Consider the following 23585-nt stretch of genomic DNA (forward strand, 5'->3'; position numbering starts at 1 on the left):
CCTGGAGTCCATATGTCACATTAGTAGAGATCATTAGTATACAGCTATTGTTTCCTTGGTAGAGATCATAAGTATACAGCTATTGTTTCCTTGGTAGAGATCATTAGTATACAGCTACTGATTCCTTGGTAGAGATCATTAGTATACAGCTATTGTTTCCTTGGTAGAGATCATTAGTATACAGCTACTGATTCCTTGGTAGAGATCATTAGTATACAGCCACTGATTCCTTGATAGAGATCATTAGTATACAGCTATTGTTTCCTTGGTAGAGATCATTAGTATACAGCTATTGTTTCCTTGGTAGAGATCATTAGTATACAGCCACTGATTCCTTGGTAGAGATCATTAGTATACAGCTACTGATTCCTTGATAGAGATCATTAGTATACAGCCACTGATTCCTTGGTAGATTGCAGAGAGTTAGTAAATCACAATATCTGCTAACGACCGCTTTAGTAGCCAGCTCTTCTACTGTCACAATGATAAACAGGAAGGCAATCATCCAGCTCAATAAGCTTATTCTCCTGTCAGCTTATCTTCAATATCCCTCCATCTCAGATGACAACAAGGTGCACCTGCATCTTTCAGCAGCGAGACTGGGGTTGTGCCATTATATCTCTTTTGTTTCTTCAGCTGGGGTTTAAAAGGCTGCCTCTCAGACGAAGGAGGAAGGAGTAGGGTGCAGCAGTAGTGAGAAAGAGAGATTGCCAACTACAAACTGTGCAACATCTCTCTAATCCAGGTCTGAGGGATTTACTTAACGTGTGGTGAGAAAGAGAGATTGCCAACTACAAACTGTGCAACATATCTCTAATCCAGGTCTGAGGGATTTACTTAACGTGTGGTGAGAAAGAGAGATTGCCAACTACAAACTGTGCAACATATCTCTAATCCAGGTCTGAGGGATTTACTTAACGTGTGGTGAGAAAGAGAGAGATGTGCAACATATCTCTAATCCAGGTCTGAGGGATTTACAAACTGTGCAACATATCTCTAATCCAGGTCTGAGGGATTTACTTAACGTGTGGTGAGAAAGAGAGATTGCCAACTACAAACTGTGCAACATATCTCTAATCCAGGTCTGAGGGATTTACTTAACGTGTGGTGAGAAAGACATATCTCTAATCCAATTTCCATTAATGGTGAGAAGAGAGATTGCCAACTACAAACTGTGCAACATATCTCTAATCCAGGTCTGAGGGATTTACTTAACGTGTGGTGAGAAAGAGAGAAAATGGGGGAGCGAGAGAGACGCAGAGAGTGAACAAAGCATGTAAAAAGTATTGTTTTTCCTCTGCACCAATTAAAATGTCTTATTCATCCCTGAAAGTGTCTCCTGTGGGGCTATCAGAGGGAATCAAAGTGACAACACTCGCACACTAACACACTTCCCCCAGCCGAGCGGAGACATGAAACAGTCCTTTTATCGCTCTCGCTGTCTCTCTCAGAGTGAGGCAGTGGTATACAGGACCATTATTACAGCTAAATCTCCAGTTACCTTCAATGGAGGGGCCGACCTGTGTAATCACCTTGCTTTCCGTATAGAAAACAAAACAACAAACAAACATCTCCTCCAATCAGGGTGATCGAATCTCCTCCAATCAGGGTGATCGAGGACATCTTCCCATGCATTCCATCTAGACAGAGCAGCAATATACTCTTTTCCTATTACAATGTTATCTCTTGCAATTTTCTCAGAGCACAAAAGCTGTCATAAAATTGAATACACAACACATACTCAAATATTAAATAACAAACCAAACTGATCGTCTTCATAATATAGATTGACTAATGAAAAAGTGTATTTTAACTTGCATTTATAGAAAGTAGCTCGGCACAAGCCTTGGTTTGTGCGAGTGGGATTGGCTCACAGGAGCTAATCTCCGGTTTCTGAGGTAGCTTGATGTACCAGTACACTTCCTGAATAAGCAACACAGTCTCACATTCAATTTGTGCATATATGTACATAATGCATTTCAGCAAAATGTGTGCGTTTTTGTACCTCTTACTCTGGGCAGAGCATCATTTGGAGACCTGGGGGGCTTCAATGTGGAGCCACAGTCACAAGCCTTCTGAATGACTGTATGATAACCTCATCAATGATAGGTCTACAGTAAGAGGAAGCCACAGAGCCATTGCATCATCTCACTATAAGGGGCAATTCAAATAAAGCTTAATAGCCAGCCAGGGGTGGGCAGCCCATGTAAACTGCCCGGGGGCATCATGCCAGCTATAGACATACATATTCAATGTGGTGCCAGCTCCCTGCCAAACTAAAGACTGCAGCCAGGACCATTATTCCCCAGTTGCTGTGACACAATATAACAAGGCATATCTCATTGAGAAGAGTGAGTAAAGAGAGTGTATGTAGTTCAATGATAACAGGAATACAATGTATGCTACACCTACAACTTGAAGTGTAATCCAGACGGCTACAACTGACCACAAACAAACAAAGGGGCAGCTCATTATGTATTTACAAGACACATTGGAATTAACATATTGGCTTTCTCTTGAAAACAAGATGTTAATTAAGGGTAATTGTGTTTTACCTGTAATGTATTTTGGAGAGTGGTGTAGTAGACTAATAATGTACATCTGCAAATAGCCCACAGCCCTCTTGCGCAGTGTAAACTGCATTTTGAAGTATACAGTATGACTCAACTTGGAGTAAAGCAACATATTACGATAGTCAACTTCTGATGTTTTGGGGGTTCTCCTGTTTCCCAAACAAACGTTGGCGAAGCTACACTTTAAAATTGAATTGGACGATAACCAACAACAAACATGAAAAAAAGGGATATATAAATGCCATGAATTAACGTTAACTAACCTTGGCCCTTTGGTCGATTTCGACGCGTTGGTTTCACGGCTGAGCCTTTGGGACATTTGATCCAATTGACTGAAAATAGGTGGTCATCCAATTTAATGTAGCGTCTTTTCCCCTTGGACCAAGTCGCACAAATACGACATTTCAATGGCTTATCATTGGAGTACCACTGAGAGTCGGGTTCTTGGCAACTTAAACCCTTTGACATAATTATGTCTCAAGTCAAGTGACTGGGAAATTGATAATGCAATCACTATCCCACACAAAGAATGTCAACTAGAGGGGGGAAACGTTCCTAATTGCAGCCTAGAACTGTAACAAGGGGCAATACGGAACGTTGTCAAATGTAAATAGTGACAAACAATGCGCCACAACTTGTGGAAATCGCGCCGTTTTCAATCAAGTAAAGCTCGAAACACCTGACTACGAATCCTTATTTGACATTGTTATATTCCTACACTGTCACCTGACCCCAAAAAACGTGTTCAAAGGCGAGTTATAGCATACTTTGTGAATTTATTAAAACAGTAAATAAAAACCCCAACACAAACTGAAAATGGCTCATAGTGTTTAACTATCGCTTGCAGCTACCCACAGACTGTCCCTCTCCAAAGGCAGGTTAATCACACGCAGGAGATAGGAGACGTGTGTGGTAAACGAAACAAAACAGAGCTCCTGTAATTTATCCTGAAGGATGGGAGGCAGAGTGGATGCTTCAGTGACCCTCGCGCTGAAACGGCGTGATGCCTCCCCGCAGGCCCCTTGGGGGAATGGAGTGACCCACCGAAGCAAGTTTACAGTACACACCACCTCTAAAAGTGAAATCTCTCGCTGGGCTTTGACACAATTTCATCATTTGGGCATGATAGTAAGGTATATGAGCTATGGTCTCCAAACCACCTATTGGCAGATATGCCTACAGGTGTCATCTAATTAATAATAAGCGAAAGGTTGCTGGATCGAATCTCTGGTTCGAATCCCCGAGCCGACTAGGTGAAAAAAATCTGTTGATGTGCCCTTGAGCAAGGCACTTAACACTAATTGCTCCTGTAAATCGCTCTGGATAAAACCGTCTGCTAAATGACTAAAATGTCAAATGTAAAATATGATTGATTACCCGCATAGGCTACATCACACTTATAAGATAAATAGTCAAACCCCATTCACCTACTAACGGTCTCTAACCGTGTAGAGAACATTATGGCTATGCTGTACTTAGTATTGTATAGGCACACTGTAGTAGGAATCATTTCAGCACCATGGCTAGCGCAACAGCAACATTCAGCTTGTGTACACAGTACTAGTTTCAGCTTGTGCACACAGTACTAGTTTCAGCTTGTGTACACAGTACTAGTTTCAGCTTGTGCACACAGTACTGGTTTCAGCTTGTGCACACAGTACTAGTTTCAGATTGTGCACACAGTACTGGTTTCAGCTTGTGCACACAGTACTAGTTTCAGCTTGTGCACACAGTACTAGTTTCAGCTTGTGCACACAGTACTAGTTTCAGCTTGTGCACACAGTACTAGTTTCAGCTTGTGCACACAGTACTGGTTTCAGCTTGTATACACAGTACTAGTTTCAGCTTGTGCACACAGCTTGTGCACACAGTACTGGTTTCAGCTTGTGCACACAGTACTGGTTTCAGCTTGTATACACAGTACTAGTTTCAGCTTGTGCACACAGTACTGGTTTCAGTTTGTGCACACACAGTACTGCACACAGTTAGTTTCAGCTTGTGCACACAGTACTAGTTTCACACAGTACTGGTTTCAGCTTGTGCACACAGTACTAGTGCACACAGTACTGGTTTCAGCTTGTGCACACAGTACTGGTTTCAGCTTGTGCACACAGTACTAGTTTCAGCTTGTGCACACAGTACTAGTTTCAGCTTGTGTGCACACAGTACACACTTGTGCACACAGTACTGGTTTCAGCTAGTTTTGCACACAGTACTGGTTTCAGCTTGTGCACACAGTACTGGTTTCAGCTTGTGCACACAGTACTGGTTTCAGCTTGTGCACACAGTACTGGTTTCAGCTTGTGCACACAGTACTGGTTTCAGCTTGTGCACACAGTACTAGTTTCAGCTTGTGCACACAGTACTAGTTTCAGCTTGTGCACACAGTACTAGTTTCAGCTTGTGCACACAGTACTAGTTTCAGCTTGTGCACACAGTACTAGTTTCAGTACTAGTACTAGTTTCAGCTTGTGCACACAGTACTAGTTTCAGCTTGTGCACACAGTACTAGTTTCAGCTTGTGCACACAGTACTAGTTTCAGCTTGTGCACACAGTACTAGTTTCAGCTTTGCACACAGTACTAGTTTCAGCTTGTGCACACAGTACTAGTTTCAGCTTGTGCACACAGTACTAGTTTCAGCTTGTGCACACAGTACTAGTTTCAGCTTGTGCACACAGTACTAGTTTCAGCTTGTGCACACAGTACTAGTTCCAGCTTGTGCACACAGTACTAGTTTCAGCTTGTGCACACAGTACTGGTTTCAGCTTGTGCACACAGTACTGGTTTCAGCTTGTGCACACAGTACTAGTTTTTCAGTACTTGTGCACACAGTACTAGTTTCAGCTTGTGCACACAGTACTAGTTTCAGCTTGTGCACACAGTACTAGTTTCAGCTTGTGCACACAGTACTAGTTTCAGCTTGTGCACACAGTACTAGTTTCAGCTTGTGCACACAGTACTAGTTTCAGCTTGTGCACACAGTACTAGTTTCAGCTTGTGCACACAGTACTAGTTTCAGCTTGTGCACACAGTAGTTTCAGTTTCAGCTTGTGCACACAGTACTAGTTTCAGCTTGTGCACACAGTACTAGTTTCAGCTTGTGCACACAGTACTAGTTTCAGCTTGTGCACACAGTACTAGTTTCAGCTTGTGCACACAGTACTAGTTTCAGCTTGTGCACACAGTACTAGTTTCAGCTTGTGCACACAGTACTAGTTTCAGCTTGTGCACACAGTACTAGTTTCAGCTTGTGTACACAGTACTAGTTTCAGCTTGTGCACACAGTACTAGTTTCAGCTTGTGTACACAGTACTAGTTTCAGCTTGTGCACACAGTACTAGTTTCAGCTTGTGTACACAGTACTAGTTTCAGCTTGTGCACACAGTACTAGTTTCAGCTTGTGTACACAGTACTAGTTTCAGCTTGTGCACACAGTACTAGTTTCAGCTTGTGTACACAGTACTAGTTTCAGCTTGTGCACACAGTACTAGTTTCAGCTTGTGTACACAGTACTAGTTTCAGCTTGTGTTTTCATCAGCTTCCTTCCTATGTTTCCTTTTCAAAAGACAGATCGCCATCTAACCAAATCAACCCTCGCTGCCTTTTGCCCCCCCCCTGGTCCACATGTGGACCCTTGCCAATATCATGAACAGTAATGGTTTGAGAACATCCCAAGATTTGAAAGACACATACACACCAGGCAACTCCTCTTTTTCATATTTACAATTTAGCTATGCTGGCCTATGGAGTCCCTTGGGAAACCCAACTACCAAACCAGCCAATGATACGATGTATAAATGAATTATCTGGCCTTCTGAGCGGATTGATCTCTTTGATAAATAAACAACTGTTGGAAATCGCATTCTGTGCTAACCGTTAATTAAAACGTATGGTCCACAGATAAATATGAATCTGAACAACCCTTTAATTAATTAGAACAGAATATGGAGAAATATGACCTTGGCATCCCATATTCTGAAACATCAAATTATTCATTTTAAGTTTGTTCACAGACTGTATTTAACACCAAGGAAACATTTTATGATGAAATTGGCCCTGAACTGTTTACTATGGTCCCTAAATTTGATGTGCAACCTTTAGTCAAAACTAAATAAATAGTTGGTCACAAAGACTGTCTTCTGTGACCAGATCTTTACATGACTTGATGGGTTAAGACAATTTGTTGGAATCACAGGCTAAGCTACATGTTGGTGAGGAAGACATGACTATTGGCACAATTCAGCACCAAGGCTGTCCTTGGCCTTCACTCACTCACTCACTCACTCACTCACTCACTCACTCACACACTCACACACTCACACACTCACACAGTCTCACTCTCTCAATTCAATTCAATTCAAAGGGCTTTATTGGCATGGGAAACATGTGTTAACATTGCCAAAGCAAGTGAGGTAGATAATATACAAAATAGAAATAAACAATACAAATGGACAGTAAACATTACACTACAGAAGTTTCAAAACAATAAAGACATTACAAATGTCATATTATGTATATATACAGTGTTGTAACAATGTGCAAATGGTTAAAGTACAAAAGGGAAAATAAATAAACATAAATATGGGTTGTATTTACAAGGGTGTTTGTTCTTCACTGGTTGCCCTTTTCTTGTGGCAACAGGTCACAAATCTTGCTGCTGTGATGGCACACTGTGGAATTTCAACCAGTAGATATGGGAGTTTATCAAAATTGGGTTTGTTTTCTAATTCTTTGTGAATCTGTGTCATCTGAGGGAAAAATGTGTCTCTAATATGGTCATACATTTGGCAGGAGGTTATGAAGTGCAGCTCAGTTTCCACCTCATTTTGTGGGCAGTGAGCACATAGCCTCTCTTCTCTTGAGAGCCAGGTCTGCCTACGGTGGCCTTTCTCAATAGCAAGGCTATGCTCACTGAGTCTGTACATTGTCAAAGCTTTCCTTAAGTTTGGGTCAGTCACAGTGGTCAGGTATTCTGCCACTGTGTACTCTCTGTGTAGGGCCAAATAGCAGTCTAGTTTGTTCAGTTTTTTTGTTAATTCTTTCCAATGTGTCAAGTAATTATCTTTTTGTTTTCTCATGATTTGGTTGAGTCTAATTGTGCTGTTGTCCTGGGGCTCTGTAGGGTGTGTTTGTGTTTGTGAACAGAGCCCCGGGACCAGGTTGCTTAGTTAGGGGTCTCTTCTCCAGGTTCATCTCTCTGTAGGGGATGGCTTTGTTATGGAAGGTTTGGGAATTGCTTCCTTTTAGGTGGTTGTAGAATTTAACATCTCTTTTCTGGATTTTGATGATTAGCGGGTATCGACCTAATTCGGCTCTGCATGCATTATTTGGTGTTCTACGTTGTACACGGGGGATATTTTTGCAGAATTCTCAATTTGGTGTTTGTCCCATTTTGTGAATTCTTGGTTGGAGAGTGGAACCCAGACCTCACAACCATAAAGGGCAATGGGTTCTATGACTGATTCAAGTATTTTTAGCCAAATCCTAATTGGAATGTCGTATTTGATGTTCCTTTTGATGGCATAGAAGGCCCTTCTTGCCTTGTCTCTCAGATCTCTCACAGATTTGTGGAAGTTACCTGTGGCGCTGATGTTTAGGCCAAGGTATGTATAGTTTTTGTGTGCTCGAGGGCAACGGTGTCTAGATGGAATTTGTATTTGTGGTCCTGGCGACTGGACCTTTTTTGGAACACCATTATTTTGGTCTTACTGAGATGTACTGTCAGGGCCCAGGTCTGGCAGAATCTGTACAGAAGCACCAGATCATCAGCAAACAGTAGACATTTGACTTCAGATTCTAGTAGGGTGAGGCCGGGTGCTGCAGATTGTTCTAGTGCCCTTGCCAATTCGTTGATATATATGTTGAAGAGGGTGGGGCTTAAGCTGCATCCCTGTCTCACCCCACGGCCCTGTGGAAAGAAACGTTTTTTGCCAATTTTAACCGCAGACTTATTGTTTGTGTACATGGATTTTATAATGTCATGCGTTTTTCCCCTAAAACCACTTTCGATTCATTTGTATAGTAGACCCTCATGCCATATTGAGTCAAATACTTTTTTGTAATCAACAAAGCATGTTTTGGTTCGTCAATTAGGGTGTGCGGGGTGAATATGTGGTTTCTCTCTCTCTCCCTCTCTGGTGTGTGTGTATGGGAGAGAGAGAGAAACCACATATTCACCCTGAACACCCTAATTGAGAGAGAGAGAGAGAGAGAGACAGAGCGAGAGAGAGAGAGAGGGCGGGGGGGACAGAGGAGGGGGACAGAGGAGGAGGGGACAGAGAGAGAGGAGAGAGAGAGAGAGAGAGGGAGAGAGAGAGAGAGAGAGAGAGAGAGAGAGAGAGAGAGAGAGAGAGAGAGAGAGAGAGAGAGAGAGAGAGAGAGAGAGAGAGAGAGAGAGAGAGAGAGAGAGAATGTCAGTTTCTCTGCTACATCATACAATATCTGTCAAGTTGTTATCCCAGCCCTGGAACAAACAGTTTTATACAACCCCTTAGGTGGGTCTTGACAGCCACAGACCGTCCACAGTGTGCAGATTGAGGAAAACAATGCATCTCTCACTGGGGGAATCTGGACACGTACTGCTTGTCGGATGGAAAATAATCCATAACTCATCCACTGCCTTCCTTTCATGCAAGCTACAGTACAACTATACTTCTACTGCCTCTGTGAACTTGTAGCATAGGCCAGTGTTTCTCAGTCCTTTCCTGAGGGCGCCATTTTGGTTCTAACCCAGTACTACCACATCATATTCCTGAGGGCGCCATTTTGATTCTAGCCCAGTACTACCACATCATATTCCTGAGGGTGCCATTTTGGTTCTAACCCAGTACTACCACATCCTATTCCTAAGGGCGCCATTTTGGTTCTAACCCAGTACTACCACATCCTATTCCTGAGGGCGCCATTTTGGTTCTAGCCCAGTACTACCACATCCTATTCCTGAGGGCGCCATTTTGGTTCTAACCCAGTACTACCACATCCTATTCCTGAGGGCGCCATTTTGGTTCTAGCCCAGTACTACCACATCGTATTCAACATTTTAAATCACCCTGATTTATTGAAAGAGGTGTGTTAGTGCTGGGCTATAACACATTTTCCTAAGAGAGCTACTCTGAGAAGTGGATTGAGATGCCCTGACATCAGCACTCACTCAGACGTTCCAGAAGACGATCATACTAAAGACTAAAGACTCTCTTTCGTAACTTCAACGCATTCACTCCCCGTTGCATCTTCCGATTACACGAGGTAACGAGTGCCACCCAAAACAAACAAGAGGCGCACAAGGTGACTAGAGAAAAAGAAGGGAAAAATGAACTGCCTCAATACAACATAAGTATCAGTATAAGTATATCGAGGAGGTCGGACTTAGTGAGGCGGCGCCGACAGTGACCTGGAGATATTGAGTCATACCAGGCCAGCCGGAGGCGGCGCCGAGAGTGACCTGGAGATATTGAGTCATACCAGGCCAGCCGGAGGCGGCGCCGAGAGTGACCTGGAGATATTGAGTCATACCAGGCCAGCCTGAGGCGGCACCGAGAGTGACCTGGAGATATTGAGCCATACCAGGCCAGCCTGAGGCGGCGCCGAGAGTGACCTGGAGATATTGAGTCATACCAGGCCAGCCTGAGGCGGCGGGGAATAAAACCAATCCATCATCCAGCTGTCAATAGAATTAAGATTTAGGAAATGTTTATATTTTACACCGGGGTGCTGCATCGTTGAAATTAAAACACTGGCGTTACTGTACAGATGTCGGATCTTAATTTGATCAATCTTTTCTTTGGCTGAGAATTTTCTGGATTCATTAGGAAATCCAAATGAGACTTGTGATTGGCTAAACATTTACAGTACTCTTTCTCTCCATTTGCGGGGCGGTCGAAACATTGAGACCAGGGCTCACAATCTTAAGAGAATGTTGTGTCTCGCTCGCTCAAATGGTATAGGCTAAGGTCCTATTACTACAACATTCAGATGTACAAAACTTTTATCTGAAATGCAGCCATACACATCAACAACCGTGGTTTTATATAGCTTAATAACACCATATAGATACTGGTGTCTACTAGGCTATGACATACAAGCGTGTCGTGTATCTTAAGGTTATGAATGAACTGTCAACATGTTGTTTAATCGTGTCTTGGGGTGGTCTAGCGATTCTGCCTTCAGGCCTAGCGTTTTGGCAGAAATAATGCAATCTCCAGATTGAAATGATGTAGTCAGAGACATTTCAAATGTGGACAGGGTCCTTTCTTATTTTCCTTGATAAGAGATGACCATGCCAGACACTTTTGGATAACAATAATAGTAAACAAAAAAAATAACAGTACACCAACATTTGGTTTCCATTTCTACAAAGTGGCGGATAAATTGCCACAGTAGATTTTTCGTGGTAAACGAGGAAATACTTAATTTCTATTGAACGGAATGCTTGTCAAATAGATAAATCACCTTTAGTCTGTTCAAAAAGGACTAAGTTGCTCCGATGACAATACCAACCGGAGGGCAAACATACAGTATCTTCAAAGACTTTGGTTGCAAGCAGGACTAAGTTGCTCCGATGACAATACCAACCAGAGGGCAAACATACAGTATCTTCAAAGACTTTGGTTGCAAGCAGGACTAAGGCAGAGAGGAAGAGGAGAAGGCTCACTCTCGTCATAATAAGCCCAATGTGTTTCTACAGGCTTAATATGCAGACCCAACGCCTCGATCACACCTACAGCGTCATTGCACAAAATGGTGAGCGTTGTCATCTGGATTTGTGTGCAACCAAAGTTCAATATTCACCTTCTGCTACCATTTCTGTTAAGCCTTCTACGGATACAGTTTTGATGCATACGTACGCATCACATAGAACGTAGTGACTGCCTCTGTAACGCAATGCTGCAAGGTAAACGCAGTGTTTCATTGGAAATTAATGTACTTCTGGTGTACCAAAACACAATAACCCTGTCGGTATGATCGGGGCGTAAGCTTGTCGCCTGCCTTCCTGCCTTTGGGATGACTCCCATTGTTAGGGCGGAGACATGGACATGAGCATCTCGTCTTTATATACAGATCTCTGACTAAGGTAACGCCGACATCATCTTTTAGGGAGCGGTCGAGGTGATCAATAATGGTTGCCATTGAGATCAGCTACTGTTTGTGTTTCCCTGGCTAACTTTAGGAGCTGATTTGGGCCATCAGTTGATAGACAGATGTAGGCCTACTGTAGATCGATAAACCTTTCCCCAGTGTGGATGCAACGTTTTATAGTCAGACTATGTATAATTTGCAGAGGTGGATCGAGTACTGAAAAACTGTACTTAAGTAAAAATGGGTTAGATTGTAATTTACTAAAGTCAAATTAGCCTTCTTGAGAAACTACTTCAGTAAGATGTAAAAGTATCCAGTCAGAAAAGTACTTAAGTATAAATTGAGTTTGGTCATTATTTACACCTTATGGTAAACTGTGATGCAATGGCTGTTTGTGGAAGAAGGTGAGGACCAAAGCTCGGCGTTGTGCGTGTTCATGTTATTTATTAAACTGAATAAACAAAAGAACAACCGAAACAGCTCTGTCAGGTGCAAAACACACTAAACAGAAAATAACTACCCACAAACACAGGTGGGAAAACAGGCTGCCTAAGTATGGTTCTCAATCAGAGACAACGATAGACAGCTGCCTCTGATTGAGAACCACCCCTGGCCAAACAACACAGAAATCCAAAACATAGAAAATGAACATAGAATGCCCACCCAAGTCACACCCTGGCCTAACCAAAATAGAGAATAGAAGCCTCTCCATGGCCAGGGTGTGACATGTGACAGCAAACCAAAAGGACAACAACTTAGCACAGTGTATTATTTAAGCCTGCCAGCACCATCTTGCAGATGTCCCCCAGCACAGGTAGTCTCCGATGAAGACTGACAGCACCATCTTGCAGATGTCCCCCAGCACAGGTAGTCTCCGATGAAGACTGACAGCACCATCTTGCAGATGTCCCCAAGCACAGGCAGTCTCCGATGAAGACTGACAGCACCATCTTGCAGATGTCCCCTGGCACAGGTAGTCTCCGATGAAGACTGACAGCACCATCTTGCAGATGTCCCCCAGCACAGGTAGTCTCCGATGAAGACTGACAGCACCATCTTGCAGATGTCCCCCAGCACAGGTAGTCTCCGATGAAGACTGACAGCACACTAAGTTTCTAGGCTGTACAGTTTCAATTAAGGTCATTCAATGTTAACTTAGTATCTATCAATGTGTAACATTTCCTAAAAAGTTATATGGTACTTGATAAAATTAGAATAATTTTACAATTTCAATAACTTCCATAAAAATGTATTTCACAATATCATTTTAAGAACTGCTGCAGGGACATTTTTGTCCTGCGACAAAATGGGTCAAATGAAGATTTGACTTCTGCATTCTTCCATTTCTTCCATTTGTGGGAAAGGACCACTGGGTTGGATTTATTATTGCACACCATAGAAAAACACGTAGCAATATGTTGCAACAGAAAACGAGAATTTGCATTTCTTATTGGACAATGTTTCAGTCCCTGTTCCAGTCCATTTTATTCCGTTTGGTGCTTAATGAATACTACCGAGCTTACGATGCAACATGTCATTGAAAACAAAAACTTTGGTTTATTTAACTATACCTGAATAGGCGACACTCTGTAAAACAAATTCTTACTCAAACTGTGACATGATAAAACTAATGTGCTAAACTATGCAGACAGAATTGTAGGCTGAGTTGTGAATGGATTTGTTCCTCATTAAAAAGGTACAACCTTATTAAGCAGGAATGAAATGAGAACCCATGCCTCCTGTAATTAGACTGCAGTACAACCTCTCTCTCTCTCTCTCTTTATCTCTCTTTGTGTCTCTGTCTTCTCTCTATACATCTCTCTATACTCTGGCCAAACTAAAGAATAATGCTGCAATGCATCTGCCTGTTGATGATTCAACGTGTCAATGTTTGAATTGTATCTGTCCCTCACAATAATTATACCCCCTCCATCTCTGTCACTTCCTGTTTCTGTCTATCTCAGGAATTATGTTGGGAGATATGTCATTTGCATATTACATTTTACAGCAAATCTCCTCCGTGTTTGTCAGCGTTGGTTCTGCTAATACCGTGGCTTCATCCTACAGTTCATAATAGCATTGTGGGATTTTAAACGGTTTTGGTGGGACCTGGATAGGAATAACTCAGATTTAGGCTTAGATTTAGGCTTATATTTCTCCACAACACCCCTCATCCCTCTCTCTCTCTCTCCCTATTCCCCTCTTCTCCCCCCACCCACAATCCCGGCTGCAGATTAAGATTTGGGCACTGTCGGATAAATTATTGTATGAATCATTACCAGACTATATCAGCATGACACATATATGTGGGAGATCATTGAAGACATACCTGCCAGGCCTATTTAACACTATGGGAGATCATTGAAGACATACCTGCCAGGCCTATTTAACACTATGGGAGATCATTGAAGACATACCTGCCAGGCCTATTTAACACTATGGGTGATGATTTAAGCCCCCCACCCCATCTCCTTCACCTTTGTCTTCTTCTTCTCCTTTCTCTCCTTCTTATCATCCCTCCTCCCTCTATCTATTTTTCCCTCCCTCCTTTTGCAGATACCGGAGAGAAGCATATTGCCATTCAGCCAGCCTGCCTGGGAGTGCCGAGTCTCATATTATGCTGGGCGTACCACACACACCATCGCAGCCCCCAGCGGCGGAGGGGGGGCCCACGGGTTCTGGGGGGGCCCCCTGAAATTCTCTCAGCCTCATGGCAAAATGTGTAGAATAGAATGAGATTAGCTCTTAAAAAACAACAGAGTGCTTCTCCATCCTCAGTGTCCCGGGGATCTTTTAATTGGGAGCACGTCTCCAAAAGTGGTTATTGAAGGAAGAGAACCATTACTTGTTGTTCAACAGTACAAAGAAGGTTGAACAAAAAAGTGCACTAGTTATTATCAAATGTCTCTTTATAATCTCCATCCTGTATAGAGTACATCCCCTTGGTCATGGTTTGGAAGTGAGAATGATGTGTCGATTAACTTACTAACCAGGGTCTTATTTATTTGGACATCAAATGGAGGAAAACGGACTGAAACAGGGAGGAAATACCTGAACTTATCCAATAAGAAACACTTGTTTTTGTTTTTCGTTCCAAAAACGTTTTGGTACGTTTTGCTAAAGTGTGCCGTATTGGTACGTTTTGCTAAAGTGTGGCCTAATGAATACGACCCTGGTAAGATAGATAAAACTAGGCCTCCCGAGTGGTGCAGTGGTCTAAGGCACTGCATCGCAGTGTTGCAGTGTCACTAAAGCCTGAGGTCCGATCCCAGGCTGTGTCACAACCGGCCGTGACTGGGAGTCCCATAGGGCGGTGCACAATTGGCCCAGCGTCGTTGGGGTTAGGGGAGGGTTTGGCTCCGGGGTTTTACTTGGCTCATTGCACTCCAGTGACTCCTTGTGGCGAGCTGGGTGTCTGGGGGTTGACTTCGGTTGTCAGTTGAACAGTGTTTTCTCCGACACACTGGTGCAGCTGGCTTCCGGGTTAAGCAAGCGGATGTTAAGAAGCGTGGCTTGGCGGGTCATGTTTTCGCAGGACGCATGACTCGACCTTCGCCTCTCCTGAGCCTGTTGAGGAGTTGCAGCAAACGAGACAAGATCGTAATCACCCACACATTATAATAAAATAAGTTAAAAGTACATTCCCACTGGATGGATGAAAGATCAGAGGATCAGAGCAGCAAGGCCACTGCATACCCGTACATAGGGTTACCATGCCAACAGAGAGCAGAGTTTTTGTCTGCCAGATGGCATGGTGGCACAGATATGGAGATACGGAGGCCTGCTGCTTAGTTTTCCTGGGGGGATGAGCTTGGTGTGTGTGTGTGTGTGTGTGTGTGTGTGTGTGTGTGTGTGTGTGCGTTTGTGTGTGTGTGTGCGTGTGTGCTTCTGTGTGTGTGTGTGCGTGTGCGTGTGCGTGTGTGCGTTTGTGTGTGTGTGTGCGTGCGTGCTTCTGTGCGTGTGTGCGTGCGTGTGCGTGTGTGTGTGCATGTGTGTGTGTGTGTGCGTGCGTGCTTCTGTGCGTGTGTGCGTGCGTGTGTGTGTGTATGTGTCTTTGTCTCTGTCTGTGTGTGTGTGTGTGTGTGTGTGTGTGTGTGTGTGTGTGTGTGTGTGTGTGTGTGTGTGTGTGTGTGTGTGTGCGTGCTTCTGTGCGTGTGTGCGTGCGTGTTTGTGTGTGTGTGTATGTGTATGTGTATGTGTCTGTGTGTGTGTGTGTGTGTGTGTGTGTTGTTAAACATACAGTATGCAGAGGACATACAGTTGAAGTCGGAAGTTTACATACAATTAGGTTGGAGTCATTAAAACTTGCTTTTCAACCACTCCACAAATGTCTTGTTAACAAACTATAGTTATGGCAAGTCTGTTAGGACTTGACATTATTTGAGTTGAAATCCTTTTGACATAATTTGAGTCAATTGGAGGTGTACCTGTGATTTATTTCAAGTCCTACCTTCAAACTCAGTGCCTCTTTGCTTGACATCATGGAAAAATCTAAAGAAATCAGCCAAGACCGGAGTAATAAAAGTTGTAGACCTCCACAAGTCTGGTTCATCCTTGGGAGCAATTGCCAAATGACTGAAGGTACCACGTTCATCTGTACAAAAAATAGAACGCAAGTATAAACACCATGGGACCATGCAGCCGTCATACCTCTCAGGAAGGAGACGCATTCTGTCTCCTAGAGATGAACGTACTTTGGTACAAAAAGTGCAAATCAATCCCAGAACAACAGCAATGGACCTTTACTGTTACAAAAGTATCTATATCCACAGTAAAACGTGTCTTATATCGACATAACCTGAAAGGCCGCTCAGTAAGGAAGAAGCCACTGCTCCAAAACCGCCATAAGAAAGCCAGACTACGGTTTGCAACTGCACATGGTGACAAAGATCAGACTTTTTGGAGAAATGTCCTCTGGTCTGATGAAACAAAAATAGAACTGTTTGGCCATAATGACCATCGTTATGTTTGGAGGAAAAAGGGGAAGGCTTGCAAGTTGAAGACCACCATCCCAACCGTGAAGCACGGGGGTGGCAGCATGATGTTGTGGGGGTGCTTTGCTGCAGGAGGGACTGGTGCACTTCACAAAATAAATGGCATCATGAGGATGGAAAATTATGTGGATATATTGAAGCAACATCTCAAGACATCAGTCAGGAAGTTAAAGCCTGGTTGCAAATGGATCTTCCAAATGGACAATGACCCCAAGCATACTTCCAAAGTTGTGGAAAAATGGCTTAAGGACAACAAAGTCAAGGTATTGGAGTGGCCATCACAAAGCTCTGACCTCAATCCTATAGAAAATATGTGGACAGACCTGAAAAAGTGTGTGTGAGCAAGGAGGCCTACAAACCTGACTCAGTTACACCAGCTCTGTCAGGAGGAATGGACCAACATTCACCCAACTTGTGGTGGGAAGCTTGTGGAAGGCTAACCGAAACGTTTGACCCAAGTTAAACAATTTAAAGGCAATGCTACAAAATACTAATTAAGTATATTAAAATAAATCAAATCTGAAATAAATCATTCTCTCTACTATTATTCTGACATTTCACATTCTTAAAATAAAGTGGTGATCCGAACTGACCTAAGACAGGTGTCATATACGTGTGTACAGGTGGCAGGGAAGTCAGGCGCAGGAGAACTTGGTTAACAAAGTAGTTTAATAACTTAAAAACACAGCTCCAAAACCATGACAATAATGAAAACAAAGTGGGAACGAGGCCCTGTCGCACGCACCAACACAAACAACACGATAAATGAACAAACAAACAATCTCTCACAAGGACATGAGGGGAAACAGAGGGTTAAATACACAACAGGTAATGAATGGGATTGGAACCAGGTGTGAAGGAAAACAAGACAAAACCAATGGAAAATGAAAAATGGATCAATGATGGCTAGAAGACCGGCGACGTCGCCTGCCGAGCACCGCCCGAACATGGAGAGGCATCGACTTCGGCAGAAGTCGTGACAACAGGGAATTTTTTTCTAGGATTAAATGTCAGGAATTGTGAAAAACTGAGTTTAAATGTATTTGGCTAAGGTGTATGTAAACTTCCGACTTCAACTGTATAACAATTCACTGTGAATTTGTCATAAAGTACCGCAAAGTCTTTAAACACTAACAAAAAGCCATGTTGGGACTGTTCCGTAGTGGATTTGAACTGGGGTAAGACTGGAATGAAGAGTGTAAAGCCACGTTGGGACTGTTCTATAGTGGATTTGAACTGGGGTAAGACTGGAATGAAGAGTGTAAAGCCATGTTGGGACTGTTCCGTAGTGGATTTGAACTGGGGTAAGACTGGAATGAAGAGTGTAAAGCCATGTTGGGACTGTTCCGTAGTGGATTTGAACTGGGGTAAGACTGGAATGAAGAGTATAAAGCCATGTTGGGACTGTTCTATAGTGGATTTGAACTGGGGTAAGACTGGAATGAAGAGTGTAAAGCCATGTTGGGACTGTTCCGTAGCGGATTTGAACTGGGGTAAGACTGGAATGAAGAGTGTAAAGCCATGTTGGGACTGTTCTATAGTGGATTTGAACTGGGGTAAGACTGGAATGAAGAGTGTAAAGCCATGTTGGGACTGTTCTATAGTGGATTTGAACTGGGGTAAGACTGGAATGAAGAGTGTAAAGCCATGTTGGGACTGTTCTATAGTGGATTTGAACTGGGGTAAGACTGGAATGAAGAGTGTAAAGCCATGTTGGGACTGTTCTATAGTGGATTTGAACTGGGGTAAGACTGGAATGAAGAGTATAAAGCCATGTTGGGACTGTTCTATAGTGGATTTGAACTGGGGTAAGACTGGAATGAAGAGTATAAAGCCACGTTGGGACTGTCAACCTAATACACATTCTCACCTTCCCTCCCATGGTTGCCATGAACACCACACCTGGCTTGACAAAGGACTGTAGAACAACAACAAAAAAGGTGAGGACATTAGATGTTAGAGAATATAGAATAGTCAGTTAATTCTCGAGGGGAAACGGACAACTCAAGGTGGTATCAGCAGTGTACCATCTGGTAAAAAGGTCAACTAGACTCATCACAGAGGAGTGTGTGGTATCTGAGATGAGACATGGAGAACACTGGGTAGACAGAAGGTAGCACTGCGCTGTGAGGGGTTATACTGTAGTGGCCAAGGAGCAAGAGAGTGAGTGAGTGAGTGAGTGAGTGAGTGAGTGAGTGAGTGAGTGAGTGAGTGAGTGAGTGAGTGAGTGAGTGAGTGAGTGAGTGAGTGAGTGAGTGAGTGAGTGAGTGAGTGAGTGAGTGAGTGGGAAGAAGGGAAGAAGGGAAGGAAGGTGTGGTGGGAGGGAGGGAGGGAGATATGGAGGGAGTGAGGAACGGCGGAAGAGAGGAAGAGAGGGTGCGGAAGGGAAGGAAGGAAGGAAGGGGAGGGAGGGAGGGAGGGAGGGAGGGAGGGAGGGAGGGGAGGGAGGGAGGGAAGGAGGGAGAGGAGGGAGAGAGGAAGAGAGGAAGGAGGAAGAGAGGGTGAGGAAGGAAGGAAGGAAGGAAGGAAGGAAGGAAGGAAGGAAGGAAGGAAGGAAGGAAGGAAGGAAGGAAGGAAGGAAGGAAGGAAGGAAGGAAGGAAGGAAGGAAGGAAGGAAGGAAGAGAGGAAGAGAGGATTAGAAGAATGCAGGACAGTGATGTAACTCATATGTGACACATTTCTCTCCCTCAGTCTTTCATAATTTCAGACATATTATTAATTGTTTGGGAAACATTAGTGGTTTGGTTTGTATTTGCAGAGTTTCCAAACCCAAATCCTAACCATAACCATATGAAGATTCAAATACCACCTGATCCTGTACAGCCACGTCTACACAACTATTCCACCTTTTTGCAGTGGTCCTAAACACTGGGTCATCAATAATCATAACCGAGGCATAAGGAATATCTTTTTGCAGTGGTCGTAAACACTGGGTCATCAATAATCATAACCGAGGCATAAGGAATATCTTTTTGCAGTGGTCCTAAACACTGGGTCATCAATAATCATAACCGAGGCATAAGGAATATCTTTTTGCAGTGGTCGTAAACACTGGGTCATCAATAATCATAACCGAGGCATAAGGAATATTGAATATAAGTGATGCATGCATCGTAAGGTTGTAGATTTGCAAAGATTGAGGTTTATCTACCAGACACACAAACAATAAGCCTGCTGTGTCATTTTGACTGATATTGACAGATGGCTAGGCCACCGAGGTAACAGTCATTAGAATAGGGTTTATTGCTGTGGGAAATACAGGACCCAAATGATTATGTGTCAATTTTGCCATGTGGCACTGCAGGGCATCACAACGCAGAGAAATCACAAGGATTTGTAAAATGAATAAGCTCACATTTGCAGATAACACCCTGCTTGCCTGCTGTCTGGCTGACACAATGGGAAATGTGATGCCAACAATGATTTCTTTCTACAGAGCAGACACTGTTATTCAAAGGTGGTAAATACCCTCATTGGTGAGACTGGTTGACTGAATAGGAATGTCAATTCAAGATGGGATCTTCACTGGTTGAGTTTTTCAAAGTCCGTAGCCTGATTTACATATCCATGGACTGAAATCCAATGGTTTTCTCAGCATCAATGTTGAGACCCATAGACACTTCTACTGGTGTAACTGAGTAGGCCCTGTGAATTCCCCTCTCTGGGTGAGAATGTTCTATTCCTAACGACAACAAAAAGATCAGGTATTCTCCAGTCCATTTCCACTGCCACAAGTCCAAATAGCAAATGGCAGACTGACTGGTCTCTCTCTCTCTCTCTCTCTCTCTCTCTCTCTCTCTCTCTCTCTCTCTCTCTCTCTCTCTCTCTCTCTCTCTCTCTCTCTCTCTCTCTCTCTCTCTCTCTCTCTCTCTCTCTCTCTCTCTCTCTCTCTCTCTCTCCCTCTCCGTGTCTCTCTCTCTGTCTCTATATATATATATCAATGTCTCTCTGTCTCCATCTCCATGTCTTTCTCTGTCTCTCTCTCTGTGTCTCTCTCTCTCTGTCTCTCTCTCTCTATATATATATATATCAATGTCTCTCTGTCTCTATCTCTGTGTCTCTGTCACTAGGTGTCTCTCTCTCTCGGTGTCTCTCTCTGTCTCTCTCTGTGTCTCTCTCTGTGTCTCTCTCTGTGTCTCTCTCTGTGTCTCTCTCTGTGTCTCTCTCTGTGTCTCTCTCTGTTCCCAGCTCACTGGGGACATTTATCACACTCAAAAAGCCATAAAAGAGACAGGTGGCCCCACGATGAATAGCTACCGTCACTTGGTGAGGCACGACACAATAACAGACCCCCGACTGAGACAAACATGAAGCCATTCACATCAGCATTGCCAAAAACTTAATCATCTCTGCAACTATAAATCTCTCTGATAACTTAATCATCTCTGCAACTATAAATCTCTCTGAAAACGTAATCATCTCTGGAAATATACATCTTTTTGAAAACTTAATAATCTCTAACTATAAATCTCTCTGAAAACGTAATCATGTCTGTAAATATAAATCTCTCTGAAAACGTAATCATGTCTGTAAATATAAATCTCTCTGAAAACGTAATCATGTCTGTAAATATAAATCTCTCTGAAAACGTAATCATGTCTGTAAATATAAATCTCTCTGAAAACGTAATCATGTCTGTAAATATAAATCTCTCTGAAAAGCTAATCATCTCTGCAACTATAAATCTCTCTGAAAACGTAATCATCTCTGCAACTATAAATCTCTCTGAAAACTTAATCATCTCTGCAACTATAAATCTCTCTGAAAACGTAATCATGTCTGTAAATATAAATCTCTCTGAAAACGTAATCATGTCTGTAAATATAAATCTCTATGAAAAGCTAATCATCTCTGCAACTATAAATCTCTCTGAAAACGTAATCATCTCTGCAACTATAAATCTCTCTGAAAATGTGTCATAAGATCATCTGTCAGATGTGTCTTCTAATTGTAAAGTGTCTATCATTGTTGTGGTTACGAGAGAGTAGTATGTGAAGCAGCGGAAGCTGACTGTCTGTTGCTGTTCACAGTGTTGTGCTAGAGACATGGAGGCTGTGATCTGTTTATGGGCCGTCTCATTGCTCTCATCCATTCAGGAGACAGTAATGATTAGCTTTGTCAATTCCAATTTGCTGATACTTTAATCAATATGCCGTTCTTTACCAGCAGGAGATGCCGTGGGAGAGGCAGTTCCCTAATGGAAAATTACAGTTTCCTTATATGTGGCTCAAAGTGATTAATGGGATCTCCGAGACGACAGGGAGGTGGTTGAAAAGGAAACGACGATGAACAAACATGCGCCTTCGTCATTCTACATGATCATTATTCATTATCAGGCACACAGAGTTGGCAATGGGTTGTCTGATGCGTTCTTGGCTCAACCAACAGAAAGTCAGTGCTGTCAGTGGCTTTCTGAAACAGACATAAATACATACAATTCAGGGGTAACGCTGTGCCGAAATACACTGTCCTGCGAAATATTGCTTTCTGAAATAGTCTGCTCTCTGAAATAGTCTGCTCTCTGAAACACTGTTTTTCTGAAACACGTTGCTTTCTGAAATAGACTGCTTTCTGAAATAGACTGCTTTCTGAAATAATCCATTCTCTGAAATAGTCTACTTTCTGAAATAGACTGCTTTCTGAAATAGACTGCTTTCTGAAATAGACTGCTTTCTGAAATAATCCATTCTCTGAAATAGTCTACTTTCTGAAATAGACTGCTTTCTGAAATATTGCTTTCTGAAATAGTCTGCTCTCTGAAATAGTCTGCTCTCTGAAACACTGTTTTTCTGAAACACGTTGCTTTCTGAAATAGACTGCTTTCTGAAATAGACTGCTTTCTGAAATAATCCATTCTCTGAAATAGACTGCTTTCTGAAATAGACTGCTTTCTGAAATAGACTGCTTTCTGAAATAGACTGCTTTCTGAAATAATCCATTCTCTGAAATAGTCTACTTTCTGAAATAGACTGCTTTCTGAAATAATCCATTCTCTGAAATAGACTGCTTTCTGAAATAGACTGCTTTCTGAAATAGACTGCTTTCTGAAATAGACTGCTTTCTGAAATAGACTGCTTTCTGAAATAGACTGCTTTCTGAAATAATCCATTCTCTGAAATAGACTGCTTTCTGAAATAGACTGCTTTCTGAAATAGACTGCTTTCTGAAATAGACTGCTTTCTGAAATAGACTGCTTTCTGAAATAGACTGCTTTCTGAAATAGACTGCTTTCTGAAATAGACTGCTTTCTGAAATAATCCATTCTCTGAAATAGTCTACTTTCTGAAATAGACTGCTTTCTGAAATAATCCATTCTCTGAAATAGACTGCTTTCTGAAATAATCCATTCTCTGAAATAGACTGCTTTCTGAAATAGACTGCTTTCTGAAATAGTCTACTTTCTTAAAGGCCCAATGCAGCAGTTTTTTAAATCAAAATATCGAATAATTTCTGTGTAACTGTCATGTCAGTCGGAAGAAGTGGACCAAGGCACAGCGTGGTGAGCGTACATTATACTTTTATTTAGAATGTCGCCAACAAAACAAGAAATAACACTTCAGCCCGGCACGGGCGGAGCGCAGGCATAGGACGCACTGAGCAGTCACAGCGCACCGGAAACACAGTGCACAGAGCCGGCGCAGGATACCCTGGGCCGAAACGGCGCACCGGAGACCAAGAACGCTGCGCTGGCACAATCCGCCCTGGCTGGATGCCCACTCTAGCGTGGCACTTGCGGAGAGATGGCTCCGAGCGCACCGGGCTGTGCACGCGTACCGGAGAAACCGTGCACTTTACCGCATAGCATAACACGGTGCCTGCCCGGTCACTCGCTCCCCGCGGTAAGCACGGGGAGTTGGCTCAGGTCTATAACCTGACTCCGCCTCTCGTGCCTACTTCAATGACTTGCCTCCTCATATCGCCGCCGCTCCTGCTTCGCTGC

At 43.0% G+C, this 23585-nt stretch overlaps 1 protein-coding gene across 1 annotated transcript in view; it reads right to left on the reverse strand.

Moving 5' to 3' along the window:
- Nucleotides 1–12653, reverse strand: part of LOC115122820 (1-phosphatidylinositol 4,5-bisphosphate phosphodiesterase eta-2-like) — a 126629-nt gene extending 113976 nt beyond the window's left edge. Inside the window, exons 1-2 of the mRNA XM_065021102.1 lie at nt 12439–12653; nt 9986–10096 (exon numbers count right to left, since the gene is read on the reverse strand). Coding sequence (XP_064877174.1) covers nt 9986–10096; nt 12439–12653 — 326 coding nt within the window. The remainder of the gene's footprint in view (nt 1–9985; nt 10097–12438) is intronic.
- Nucleotides 12654–23585: the final 10932 nt, after the last annotated feature.

This window comes from Oncorhynchus nerka, linkage group LG7 (assembly GCF_034236695.1).
Source record: "Oncorhynchus nerka isolate Pitt River linkage group LG7, Oner_Uvic_2.0, whole genome shotgun sequence".
Taxonomy (NCBI): domain Eukaryota; kingdom Metazoa; phylum Chordata; class Actinopteri; order Salmoniformes; family Salmonidae; genus Oncorhynchus; species Oncorhynchus nerka.